This window comes from Corvus cornix, chromosome Z, assembly GCF_000738735.6.
Source record: "Corvus cornix cornix isolate S_Up_H32 chromosome Z, ASM73873v5, whole genome shotgun sequence".
Classification (NCBI taxonomy): Eukaryota; Metazoa; Chordata; class Aves; order Passeriformes; family Corvidae; genus Corvus; species Corvus cornix.
Window position 1 is genome coordinate 35450235 of NC_046357.1, and position 15033 is coordinate 35465267.

At 34.1% G+C, this 15033-nt stretch overlaps 1 protein-coding gene across 2 annotated transcripts in view; it reads left to right on the forward strand.

The window, feature by feature from the left end:
* LOC104692024 (contactin-associated protein-like 4) overlaps positions 1 to 15033 on the forward strand; it is a 216740-nt gene that overhangs the window by 163126 nt on the left and 38581 nt on the right. For both annotated transcript variants that reach the window (XM_010403748.2, XM_010403749.2), the window contains 5 exons: positions 1047 to 1153; positions 3769 to 3888; positions 6706 to 6903; positions 10006 to 10162; positions 13360 to 13487. In XM_010403748.2, the coding sequence (XP_010402050.1) occupies positions 1047 to 1153; positions 3769 to 3888; positions 6706 to 6903; positions 10006 to 10162; positions 13360 to 13487 (710 nt within the window). The remainder of the gene's footprint in view (positions 1 to 1046; positions 1154 to 3768; positions 3889 to 6705; positions 6904 to 10005; positions 10163 to 13359; positions 13488 to 15033) is intronic.

Below are 15033 nucleotides of genomic sequence, written 5' to 3' on the forward strand. Positions count from 1 at the left end.
TTCATAGGGCAGATGTGTGAAATTTTGGACTTTCTGCGATCCTAATTTAATATCCTCCTAACATTTCTTGAATTAATTAAAAGGTATTTCAAGATCCTGTGAATATTAGTGGACCTATTGTTTTTGTTTGGGTTTTTTTTTTTACTGTGGCTAATGTCAACAGTAAAGTTATTTTACACTTTCTGAGCTGTATCATACATATATACTCAGTGCAGTTAGAATGTTTACTAATTTCTAATGTGAAAAGCTAGTTAAGAATTGGTTAAAAGCTAGTTAATAATTGGTTGAAGTGTGCCAGTATACTTCAACATATTTTCAGCTGTGTTTATAAAAAAAGAGAATTTCTTTTTTTTTCATCTCACGACTATTTTATACTTTGGTTCAGTGCTGCAGTCTGAAACACTAAGAAGATACAGGTAAATTAGTTTTTCAGTCAACCATTGTATACGTAGAAGAAAGTAATCAAGCCCTTCAGGATATTAATTGTATTACCAGAATGGAAACTGGCTTTATAGGCAGTTGCGTTGAAACTCACATACTGAACTCTTTCTAGGATAGAAACTAAATACAATTTTGGAATAAGAGATAGATCTCAGATGCTGTGGTCAGATTTATTTGTTAGGTGATTTTTTTATTATTATTTTTACAAGAACAGAAAGAAATCTGCTCTAATGTTGCTTTGTTTTGATAAATCTTGTTGAAGAAATTCCAGTCATTGCAAAACTTGCATCGAATTATCAACACATAAACCTTTCATTGGTTTATCAGCCTGTATTGAATTGCGGCCAGTTGAACAGTAATAACAATTCTGCATCTTACAATTTATTTCTGTTCTCACAAGCTTATTACATAATGAAGATATTTTCTATAAGCAAAAGGAATACCAAGGAAGAAATTCTTCATTTTCTTTTACTTACATTGACATCTTTACCAATGACCTTGATCACTTCCTTCACATTATACTTCTTTTCCAGGATTTGCTTTTCTTGCTAAGTACAAGTAGCATGTAAGTGAAGAGTGAAAATGTACATTGTTTTTTGTTTTAGGTGTTTGCCTAATTACTGTGAACATGGTGGTGAGTGCTCACAGTCCTGGAACAGTTTTCACTGTAACTGTGCCAATACTGGTTACAAGGGAGCTACTTGCCACTATCGTAAGTCTAAGATGTTTTCTGATTTCTGACTATGCTTTTACTTCTGATTGAATTTCTTCACCACAAAGAAAAAAAAAAATAACAAAACAAAACAAACCAAAAAACATTTGAACATATCATTCATAAATTATTTTAAGTCATAAACATACTCATGATCTGGTTTGAGGAAAGGCCTTGGGAGCTCAAAATATGTAACAAAAAAATGGATTGAAAGTTTGTGTTTTTCTTTCATGTTTTTTGTATTTTACATGAGATAGTAATATCCTCTCCCATCCATATAATTCCACTTTCTGAATCAATGGATCATTTAGAAATATGTTAAATTCATCTTTATTCATCACAACAACTAATACTCATTATTTCTGAGACAGTGGGACTACACGCATGTCCAAAGGTAATCCTGTGCTAAACCTCATACACATGTTTTTCTAGTTTGCTGGATCAGGAAGTAGATTAGGAGAAAATAAAATAAATTAATTTTAAAAACCTAATTGAAAGTAACTTAGGTAATTTCACAGGAGATGCTTTACTTTGGTACTGCTTTCAGCATGTTCTGGGAAGACAATAAGTACTCTGGCTTTTATTACATGCTTCTAATAAGTAAAAATCCATATGAAAGTTTACTGTAAGTTTACTGGGGTTTTTTGGGGGGTTTTTTTGGTGGTTTTTTTTTGTTGTTGTTTTGTTTGTTTGTTTGTTTGTTTTTAAATAGAAAGATTGCCTTAATCATCAGATAAATAATTCTGTCTGTCAGCGATTGAGGCACAGACCCAGACCGGCAGGGAATCTCAATCGTTTATTCAAAGGAGTGAGTTGGTTTTATACACTTTTCCAAGGCACAGTATTTCCTTATAGGGTGTGACCTATCCCGTGTTGCCACATCAGCAACACACTTTCTCAGTGTCCTCCTATGGGATGATCAATTGCTGTTCACCCGTCTGTCAGCTCCCGGCAGGCTCCTCTCCGTAGGGCTCTGCCCTGTGACACCTCCTCCCCCAGAGTCCGGAGGAGACAAACCTCTGTGTGCCACCATGTGCTCCTTTGTGCTGCCATCTGCCTCTGCAGGCAGGTTTTACAGCTCACAACCCAATTCTCTCTTATTTCTCCCCATATCTGTCCTTACAAATCATCTTTATAAATCTGTACAGTCCTTTTTGGCAGCTTTTACAAAAAGAATGTACGTATACCCAGGTGGGATTTTTTGAGAAATCACTGATTTTAGAAGATGGCCTATTTAAATCTTGCTCATACAAAGTCAACAAGAGTCATATATGCCAATAGTATAGATGCTTTTGAATACCACAGTGTATACCATTCAACTCTGATGAGCCCAGAGTGAAGATGAAGGTGATTTGCTTCATTACAATTTGAAAAGTCATAAATTGAATAATCTGGTGATATCTATGAGGACAGAGGGAGGCTATGGTTTCCTGATGATTAGGACTCCGTGAGAAATGTAATATTACAAGTTACCAAATTTTTTCCTTGTCAAAAATAATAATGAATAATTGAACTTCTTTTTTCATTTCTAAATTTAGTTAAGGGCATTTACTGTAAAGAACCATAAAATTCCATTTGAAAATTGCATAAATTGTTTGTTATGGATATTTCATAGAGTAAGTAAAATCAATGATTTGTCCCTTTTATAGTTGTTGCCCTACAATGTCAGTAACCATCCGGCAAAGAAACAGAAGGATCACATTCTTAAGAAAAATAGCTTATTTTTAAAAAACATTTGTATAGCACTCGTAACTCCTTTTGTAATCTAATGGCTCATTCTTTTGGCAGATTTTTTTTTTTTTTAAGTTTTTATACTGATATAGCTCACAGTTTAATTTTGAAATGAAAGATCAAAACATTATGACTGCTCAAAAGAAACATAATGGTTAAAGGAGAATTTAGACTAGCGTGTCCAGCTGTGGCATTATCATCATGCTTCCTGAGATACAGTTACAGAGGTGTACTCATACATCTTCTTTTTTCTCAGATACTTGATATAGAGCAGGTATCACTGATTTTTTTTTCGGACCTAGACTGAAATAAAGCATACACGACAAGGAGCCAAGGAGTTGTCATTTTGTCTTTGCTTATTTAGTTCTTTTATTGAAGTCTCTGACAAGTCACTTGCTTTTCCATTTAAAATGGGAAGAAAATAAGAAGTGTGAAAGCCAAAAAATGGTTACCTTCTGCTTTACTTTACAACAACAACAGCAACAAAAATCTGATTTGGTTGAGGTAGTTAGTAGGGGTTTCCTCAAAATCTTATTACCAGGGTCTAAGTAATATTCTTGGCATTCTACCATTATTCAGCAGTTTTTACAACCATTTACTTACCCATATTTCATGTTTTCCTCCCAGAGGTCTTGAACTGGAAATACAGATTAAAATGCTTAAAAATGCACCTTGTGATCTCCTTGATAAATAAAACCAAATATGCTTAACAACTTCTAATAAAGGCATAGTTTTGACAACATGAATTTTCTTCATTCTTTAGCAGAGATAACACACCCAACTGCTTTTCCCAATGTCACAGTTCATGCACTTTTTTTTTAATTCCCTGAATAAAAATGTAAAATCATGCCATTACATTTGTGATGGAATGTGTTCTTTTACAGCCATCTATGAGCAATCATGTGAAGCCTATAAGCACAGAGGGAATACTTCAGGCTTTTACAATATTGATTCAGATGGAAGTGGCCCCTTGGGACCATTTCTCGTATACTGCAATATGACAGGTGAGGTGATAAACTTCCTTAACTTACAGCTGGGACTGTATGCATGCTCATTATATTGAAACATGGGTTACCAAGGGAGAAGTCTCTGAAGTTCCTGAATTTAATGTAAACATGCACAACAAAATGAAGGTGACTCCTTCGGTCAGGATATTGGGCAAAGAATTAGGCAGAAAATTAGAACAATAACAGGATTCAGGCTGTGAAGCTAACACAGCATTCCTGTTATGCTTTGCATAAATGGGGCATATGTTCCATATGGAGACAATGTCATACTAGTTCATTTTTGGGAAGCAGCTTTGTTCTCACTGAAGTTGCAGCAGACTTAAGAAAATGAGAAATAAGTTATGTTTTATGAGAAATTTGCAGATTTTTCTTGATAGCCTTCTGAAAAATTGTAATTTAGATCTGGCCTCTGTTGAGAGGAATATAGATACTAAACTTCATTTCTCAAGCTGCAAGGTGATCTTTTGGAGAATACAAATGCAACCAGTGGGACTCTTGCAGCCTCACTTTTGGACACCCTGTTTGCCTTCTGCAACCTGTTCTTTGAATCTGATCATGTATATAACTAGAAGTTTTAGCTGTCGGAGTTTGATTTCAGTCTGCTTTTTAACAAAACAGTTGATGTTTTGTTGACACTCTGTATGCTGTACGGTATATTGGTATAAATCCTTTCTAAAAAGCTTAAATTTAAATGGCTTTGGAATTTAATATTGCTGGATTTGTGGCTGTCTCCTTTTCTTTTTATTTAGCCCCTTTTATTTGAATTTCTTTCCAGCCAAAATCACGGAAACATTTTATTGTTTTGTTTGACAAAAATATATTTTTACACATTTATAACTGTTTAAAAGAATACATGAATAAGCTAGATTTGAACTGATTTAGATATGTGCTGTTGAGAACTTGACTTAGAAACCTTACAGTAAGAGTGTGATAATGGGCTTGAGCAATTTACCTAGTCTCACCATGTCAGCTCCTGACCTTGACTTCTACAGTGAACTGTGCTAGCTCACAATAAGCACACTTCAGATTGGCACAGGCTCTTAGAAAGAAATATTCTAGTGTCCTGTGAGACTGAAAGACACCAAGGAATCATGGCAGAAAGATGACAATTTTTCTAAGTGGGTATAACTCTCCAAGGTACAGTGCAGTGTCTGATTTATCCTTGTGTGTCCATGAACAGCTGTTACTGTTTTCCTCAGTCACTCCTTATTCACCACATTAAGCAAACATCATTGATCAGTTCTTCATCTCAAGATGCATTGTGACAGGATGAATCTTCTATATTTGTTTTGTTCCCAGTTTCCTCATGACTGGTATTCCCTTTTCCCACCAGTGGCAGGGAAGGCAGATGCCCACATTTCATACTGCACTGCTTTGTCTTTGACATTCATGGGGCTCTATTTTCAGGCAGCTGGGAGGGAGGTGCCATTCCTTGATTTTGTTCCTGGAGGTCAGTTTCAGAATCAAAAGCCTACAGTCGACACTGTCAATTAAAATGCTACAAAAATTGCAGTTGTCTTTTTTCCTTTTTTCTTTATAATTTTAGGAGTGTGACCGTGAGTTGAATATCCAAACTGCTTGTCTTCATTTTTAAGTTTAGTGTAATGTTTAGGTCTATTTTTGTCTGTGTGTATGTTCATCTACCAAAAAATCCCCACAACCATGGAAAACAGCACCCAAAACAAAGAAAACAACCAAAATTTAAATTTTTGTATCTAGCTATCTGGTTTTTGATACTCTAATCACATCCTTAATAAAACTTTATAATTAGATAAAAAATATTTCATTTAGTTTTTCTGTCTAGTAGTTATCTTTAAGTGACCATGAGTCCTTTCCTCTTTATGAATATTTTATAATATCTGCCATGTGTAGCCTATAGGCAGCTGATGAAATAAAATAGAAGTCTAGTTGGAGTACTACTATTACAATGTTAGAAATACTGTATCAATACTAAAATTTAGAGAAAGTAATATTTCTCATGTTTTTTTCAAATTACATTGACCATTAAGATGGAAGAATACAGTAACCATGAATCTAAACTTGACTTGACTGTCCCAGACTGGCTTTAACTGGGAGCCTGCTCACCCCTACCTTGAAAGGGATTTTGGTCAGGAGTGAGACTTCAAAGTTTTGAAAGCGGGAGTTGGAACAGAATAAGCTCATTTCTTTCCTATTCACAGGTGAAGGGGCTTGGCAAAAGTATAAAACAGAAGAATGATACAAGCCTTCACCATAACTACTATTTAATTTTAGGTGGCAATAATAATTCACCTACATGTAATCTTAGTTTTGTAGTAAATATAGTATATGCAAGATACTTCTGCTTCTATGTAGAATAGAAAAGGCCTGTAGGCCATTTTCTCATACAGAATAAATTAATTCAGGCTATAACGATGTATGTAATGTAGGTAGATTTTAGGGTAGAATTAGTGTTATTTTATGTATTATTTATGCCTGGGGAAAGTAACAACAGTAAGTGTTTTTTTCTTTCCAGTCTTTCATTGGAATTTGTGAAGTAAAGAGCATTTTATTTCTAATACAAATATTTGGGTGTCATCGCATATTCTTTCCTTATTCAATAAGCCGAATACTTTTACAGTCATGGTACAATAATCTACCTATTAATAGAAACAACAATAATTGTTTTCATTTTTGCTCAGTGATTTATCTCTGTGTTTCATGAGCCCCAAAAGGCTTTCTATGATTAAAGAAGTTATCTTGAAGTTTGTCTGATTTCATCATACATGTTCTTTCCATTACTAACTTACGCAACTCTTCCTCATTCTTTATTACTTTTCATGTGGGTTTTGAAAGATGCAACGTGGACAATTATACAGCATAACAGCACCAACCTAACCAGAGTTAAAAGTGCTAATCGAGAGAACCCACACACCGTGTCTTTCAAGTATTCTGCCAGCCTAGACCAGCTTCAGGCTACAATAAACCTTGCAGATCACTGTGAACAGGAGCTTGCTTACTACTGCAAAAAATCAAGGCTTTTAGATAAGTCAGGTAAGTAAAGCAGACAAAGCCTCTTATGCTGCATAGTGCCTTTTGTTTTACTGGCTACTAAAGTTATTTATTTCTAACAAGGCTACGGCATTTTGCTGCTATGGAGTTTGAACTACTTCAAATATCAAGTACGCAGATTTCTGTAGGTTGCCAAGAGATACTTGAACCAGGAAAATACAAATGTCAATTTATAATGATCTTCTTTCAGAGAATTAAGTTCCCAAGTTAATTTCTCTCATAAGACTTTTAAATTAACAGAGATTGTTATTAACAGATCTCTTCTTGTTTGGTCTTCCATGATTTTTTTAATTTTAATGAAGGAGCTACTGAGGAAATATCTTTTTAAAAGAACACAAATTAGTGCATAAATACCAGCAGAAGTTAATGTGTCCACTTAATGTGCATATTGTACTTGACAAAAAACATCAATAACATTGAATTTCCACTGTCCAATAAAACATTCATAAAAAGTTCAGTAGTTTACATGTGGATTATTGACAAAATTATAATTGCTTTAAGAAATAAAGAGACATCTACTTAAAGAAAACTGAAGTTATGTAGTCTATTTAATTCTTAACTGTCACTAGCACAGAGCTAGTGTTAAAAGACTTTACTCTGAACAAGTGTTGTAAGCATTCCAAATAATGTGGTGGTAAAACCCTCATTCTTTACTGTTTTTTGTAAAACTAGTGAAATTTTTCGACTTGTGCACCAGAAACTCTTAGGATGCTAAAAATTGATTCCTTGGCATTCTTTCCTACCAAGCAGAAAGGAGGCCTCTGCGTGAAGCACTTTCTGGTTCTATGTCTAAGCTCTTTCCTTACACATTCTTTCTGCCTAATTATGGCATGAGCATCTCTGGACTTCTTAGACTAGTGTTCGCTCTTGGAAGAATATCTGTTTGAAAACACCTCCACAGCAAAAAAAGTGAACCTGCTGCTTAAGATGTCCCAATGAACCTTCCTTTTACCATGTGCTCCAAATTAAAGCAATGAGTAGATGTTCAAAAGCCTGGTTTGGCTCAAGCAGAAATTTTAAAGACTATATATTTTTTTTGAAGGAGATTGCATGTAAATGTGCTAAAATAATACACTATTTATATGGTTATGCTGTTTATATTATATATAGGTGCATATTTATAATATGCACATAAATGTGCTAAAATAAATGTTTTAAAAGTGTGCAACCAGTCAGTTGTGATAAGTCATCTAAAATTCAGTTTTGAATGCTAAATAAGCTTGTGAAAGTTATGTGAAAGTATTATTCTACAAATTTTCTAAAATCATTCTTTGTTTAAACAATTTAATCGTTCTCGTTTCTGCTATTGATAATCTTCACTAGGTATGCCTGACAAGTACAAAATTTGATGATGGTTACATGATACATTTTTTGGAACATACAGTTCACATAGTAGTTCTTAACTGACTATTTTAAGAATGCATTGTATTCAATCAGCCTGGATAGCATTTCCAAATGATATCATTAAAGAAGTCATCTCTTAATACTTTTATGTGATCATTATAAGGAAATCTCTAACCATTTTAATTAATGGCTTTATTTTGCTTAGGCAGTACTTTCTGCCAACGCAGGGAAAAAAACTCTGGGCTAATCAGTATGAACTTGCAGCATTTCAGTAAATACTTTCTCCTCACCCGGCTGTATGAACAAGTAACTGAGACCAGCTTTTAAACATGCCCCAATGTCCCTAGTGAAACACTGGGAATGCTAATTCATGACTACGGTATAAACCTAAAGCATGCTGCTAAAGCAGCAGAAATATTCTTCTTTTTACATTCTTAGTTGTTAGAACCTTTTTAAAGTGTTTTCTGATAAATTATTTATACACGGTCTCTGGGTTTTCTTCCTCCTGTGATGGTTTGCAAACACAAACACTGATATTGGACATTGATGCCATTATGCAAGCTTGACTTTTCGAAAAACTGCTCACACTGTTTTTTGCCCTGCTGGGCTGACAGTTGTGTGGTAATGAATGCAGTCAATATGTTAGCGATCTGAAAGATTGTCAGTGCAACAGAGGTCTTATCTAACAGTGAGGTTTAATAAGCAGTAGCAGTTGTAAGTAAAGTTGAGAGTAGAATAAATTCCAGCTTCTTTGTGGGGGCTGGGTGCTGAAAATGGAGCTCCAGCAGAAGCAAAAAGAAGTGCACCTATAAGAAACTCTATAATTTAACATTAATTCTCATGCCTTGACTTTCATGCATCTATCACCCTTCTTCCATCTCATTTGAGATGGCTTATCTTTATGCTTCATATCATTTTGCTATTATGTATTCTGTAGATATTTCTTCTGTTGCTATGCTTGCTTGGCAATACCTTTAAGCTTATTCTGCAGTACTGTAACATTAAGGAAACATCCAGTTTTATCATTTTGCTAGAAACAATGCTGACTGGAGGCACCACAGAGAGATGTAATAGTCCTGGGAAACCTCACCTCTGCTCACCAGATATATCAACTTGCTTACGGGAGCACCATTACCATGATTTCTGCTATCTCTGAATATATAAATTCTGAATCTGCCGTCCATGACCTAACAGCTGTCTTTGGGCATTTCTGATTAACACCACTATTCAGCTGCTTAACGTTCATCACAGATGTGGGTAGTAGTACTCTGTAGTACTCTTGGTAGTGGGATGAGACCATTTCTGTGACTTTCCTCATTCTATTTCTGGTAGTTCCAACATCTGAAATTAATCTTTATTTGGGAATATAAACTATCCTGATTTTCAGGATGAATATATCTCCTCTTTCATGGACCATTTTAGAATGAATTATATAAATGGACTCCTTAAGATAAATGATTCTAATATCATGGCTGGCTGAACTAGGTACCATGAGTTCCCTTTTCTACTAATGCAAGCAGAAATCTGTGACAATCATTTAATACATGATAACGAAGTATTAAAATGAATAATCACTTACCAAGCAAAGGTGGTAATTTATTTTTTGCCAGTCATTTAAAGGTTTTAGATTTGAGCAGGGATTTTTTGTCTTCTTAATCTTTTGGAATATTATTTGGATGGGAAACTTGAGAGAAGTAGGAGACAAGACTGGGCACTGATTTTCTCTAATCTGCTTTTTAGATGGGATGCCCTTGAGCTGGTGGATTGGAAGAACCAATGAAACTCATACTTACTGGGGAGGTTCCTTGCCTGCTGTACAAAAATGTGCTTGTGGATTGGAGGGAAACTGTATTGATTCCCAGCATTACTGCAACTGTGATGCAGACAGGGATGAATGGTGACTTTTTACTGCTGCTTATTCAAAATACTTTTTTCTGTTTAAAGTAGATAAAGAAAATATATAGGCCTTAGGACATTTATAATAGCAGGGCAGTTGGAAATCTAAGTTGCCATCATGTCATCTGATTCTTTGCTTTAGAGCATAATTTTTCACAAAGATATTGCTATATATATTAAGTATTACTGCTAATTCTTTCACTCTGAATTTTGGGGAGGGTTTACTTTTACAGATACTTTCTAGTCTTTTTAGTATATTGCATGTTACAGATTTAGATAATTGTTCTTTACCACAACTTCAGTTAGTTTGAGACTACTGACAGTAATTAAAGTTAAAATAAAAAGTTCTGGGAAAAAAGTTAATTTTAGCATAATTTTTAACTACACTTTTAAGGTTAGACTTTTACACACTTTTTTTCATCTACAACATAGATAATTAAAATTAATCCCTTGCTATCAACGAAGCAAAGCACTCATATGGAGTCCTATTCAAAGAGAATGAATGGATTTCCAGGATGTACATCTGCCACTTGTGCCTAAAATTCTCTGGTGTAATTTACGATAACTTTCAAGTAAATAATATGATGGATGAGTTCTTGTTACAATGTCAAATCTAAACCTGACTTTTCATTTAAAAGGGTCAGATACAACTTTCTCAACAAGAGCTCCAGTGCGGTACAGGACTTGATAAAGCAGAGGGACTTTTCAAGTGAAAGTTCTTCTGTTGAAGAAACTTTTATGGTCTTAAAATTGTGAAGTCTATTTAACTTATATAAATCAAGTTCAGTGAGCACATTAATATATGCATTTTTAAAAATGCATCAGCATCTTTTTTTTTGAAAGTAGAAATATATAAGAAAGGTACTTCAGAACATCTTGATGTGTGCAAAATCAAGCAATATACCATTTTTATTTCTGAAGGTCCATCCTTCCTTTAAAGGAGTGACTAGTGGGTTAGGTTGAAAAATGCTTGTTCCCTCAATGTGATCAGTGAATTCAGCAGACACAGAAATGAACGTACAAGAAAATGTTAGTCAAAGAACAATTCTTCACAAACTTCAAAGATTTCTGGAGAAAAGAATTTGCTATTGCAGTAAAATTCACAGGGTGATATCTGCAATATTTGTTCCAATAAAGAGATTAAAGAAACACACAGAACATTAAAAAATTCCCTATTGTTATGCTGATGAAAATAAAACCAGTATTTCATTTCTAACATGAAAATAAGTGTTAGAAGATTAATGCATTTTGAGAAAAAAATTAGCATAGTTGCTCACACATGTAATATATTCTTGCTCATTTTTGTCATTCATTTAATCCATGCTCACATATATAGTTTAATTTATAATGGTAACATATTTGTAAATACAGCAGATAAGGGGATGATGTTTGTGTCTTCACATGTACATTCACTTTGAGTAAGTTGCTGAGATGTTTATGAGTGTATTAAATTGAAAGTATAATGACTCCGGAATTATATTTCTGTTTTTATCCACTTTTGACATTTATAAGTGGAAATTCTTCCCAGTGACCCCAGTGTTACAGTGATTATGTGTACACTCATTCTGGAACTTGTGATTAACATTATATTTGGTTCCCTAGAAACAACTGTTTTGGATTAGTTGACTAGATACTGTTCACTGGGTGGAAAAAGTAGGTAGAAGCTATGCTTGCTTGAGATGCATTTTGAGCATAGAGAACTGTGGTTTTGAAACACTGGTTTTGACAGTCTATTTTTATAGTGAAATCTATCTTATGTCATAGATTGGACATAGATTTAACTAAACTCTTTTTTTGACTAATCAAAAACTTCAAGTCTCTAGAATTCTAAAATAGAAAGATTGCTTTTTAAAAAATCTGGTCCTAAAAATATAAAAATTGCAAATCCTCCCCACAGAAGATAGATTCTATTCAGTTTCCTTTTGTTTACAGCATCATTGTGCTGAAGCAAACATATATGGTGTTTTGACAGATTTTTTTTAAATTCTAAATTAGAAACCTGCAATATCTCATGAAAAGTTACCATTTAAAAAAATATATGTTTTCCATTCCTCACTTAAGCAAAATAGTTTACTAAAAAAAAAAAGTCCATTTGTTTGCACTGTGCTCCAAAACAGATAAACAGAAATTGTATGCAGGAGAAAGATGATGATTTTAGGAAAGGGAGAGAGGAGAGGAGAGGAGAAAAAAGTCACTAATTTTATTCAGCACAAGAGTGGAATCTCTCCCTGTTGTCTTAGTTCCTGTGCACTGTGTACTAAAAGACAAGATTGCTAAGCCCAACAACATTCTCAGAGAAACATGGCTTTCTTGCTGAGGTGTGTCTCATGTTTAATCTCTGAGCAGTAGGACTTCTAGATTACCTCTCCTCGGTGAGTTTCTGAGGTTTTTTCTGAACTGTTTGCTTTGCCCTTCAAAGGAAGTACTCAACCATGAATGGATTGAATGGACAGATTGAGTTTTCCAAATGGTCATGAGTAACTGAACATTTCAATGGGTTTAGGGGAAGAAATTTTAGGGCCAAAACTGGTGCTTATGAAATTTAAATATCATTTCTGGCACTAAGTCAACAATGATTTGAAACAGGGAACTAGGTCTAAGATTACAAGTACTGGCTGTGTGCTCTGAGTGCAAAGTTGCATATTTTCTTTTCTGCAAGTTTCATACTTGTAGCATATACTGCTTTTCCTGTAGTCAGCATGACTTTGTACATTTCTATTTGATTTTTTATACTTCAAGGTGGAAAAATAAAAAACAAAGACTTACTTGAAAGTCATATTAAGCCATTAAATGGTTGATATTGATGACGGAGTCAATTACAGATACTGTATGTCCTCAGCAACATAAAATTACTGACTTGAGCAAACTCATTGACTTAAGCAGCCAGTTAGGTGCCCATTTATTCAAGAGTATTTTTCTCATGTTTATGTGAACCAGGTCAGCCATAAATCTACCCACTTCCAATGAAATTCTTTCGGTCCTGTCAAATGAGCCCAATATCAATTCCAAAACATATGTTTCTAGTCACAGTTTTTTCTATCACACCTATACACACATATACAGACACACATATACACACATACATATTTAGGCAACATTTTTCTAAATTTCTTTCCTTTTCCCCAGCAATGTGTCAATGTAATGAAATGTTTATGGGAAACATTTAGGAGAGCTGTGGCTTTCATTTTATCTTTTCAGGACTAATGATACTGGGTTCCTCTCCTACAAGGACCATCTACCAGTAACTGAAATTGTGATCACGGATACTGGCAGACCAAACTCGGAAGCAGCTTACAAACTGGGGCCTTTGCTTTGCCATGGTGATAGTAAGTAACTGCTGTAGAGTTTTGCTAAACAACGATGCATTTTTTCTGCAATAACTTTTAAATGTTGTTTGTTACAAGCCTAAGATAGACTTCTCTGAAAATTTCATCCACTTCTTTTTGGAATTAGAAAGAAAAAACACCATCATCCAGTGTGAATCACTGAAATTGTAAAAATGTATTTTTCATGACACACATCAATAGTAAAACCAAAAAGTGTTACAATAGTTTTCATACAGATATTTTGGTTTATGCAATTGTAATTAAGTTATGAATAAAGCATTACATGAAGGGGAATTCATAGCTGGTTACCATGTCTTGGGAGCTTACCCTTCACTAGCTATGCATGTTTCCATCACAAAACATTATGCATATTATATCCCCTCTGAATTTTTATGCAGCTAGGAAAACTATACCATGGGAGAGTAATTCAGTGTATGCAATATCTACATGCAAAATTTCAACTACATGTAAGAATTCAAATTTTATAAATTTACACAATAATTCTAGGTTTACATTCTGAATACGTATATGTGGTAACCAGAATAATACGTTTGTGCAAAACTGACACCTTATTGAAGATTTATGATGATACTTCTGTCTTCAATAATCTCCCTATTCAGTGGAAAAGAAAACATGTTTGGCTTCTGTTCAATAGTAAGGTATTACACAAAATTCTATGTCTGCTGCTGTTTGTAGTCAAAAATTAGGAATTAGTAGAAGAAATGCTATAAACTACCCAAAGAACTCAGCTGAAGAAATGAAGGAGCCATATTTGATATACAATTGAGTAATTTATTACAATATTCAATTAGGTTAATTTCTTTAAATGCCATACTACCTTATGAATTTTCATGAATGTACCTGTTATTTATAATAATTATTATATTTAATATATATTATATAATAAACATTATATTATTTTTTAATATATTATTATTTATTATAATATTGATAAATATTTTTATTCTTTATGTGATTTTCCTCCTTCATCATATGATGTTGTGTTTGGTTTTCAAATTTCTTCAGCATATATGAATAAGAGAAATACTGGTAAAGTACCGATTTATACTTTTAAGCTCACTCAGGAAACGACATAGATAAATAAATATAAATTAGCATGTATTTATTTTTATGTCATCTCTGTCTTCTCAGGATAATTATGCCTGGAAGGTTTGTTAATGGATGTGTCTTTCAGCACTGCATTCTAATTTTCTTATGAAAATTTATAAGACTTAAAAATCCCATTGGGTTCTTTCATTTCATGAGTCTGACATCTGATTGTGGACTGATCATTTGTCCTACATAACATGGGACTATGATGTAGTATTATGGGATAATTCAGAGTGAAAGGACCTAAGGAGATCAGCAGGATTAGCTGAGAGTTCAAATCTGGTCTCTCAGTGCTTTGTCAAACTGGTGCTTGAAGCACCAAAGGATGGAGCCTGTGCTGCTTCTCTGAGCAGCCTGTTCTGCTGCTTGGCTGTCCCCAATGAGAATTTCTTTTTACTTATATCAAGCCTGAAACTCTGTGTTTTCAACATACCCA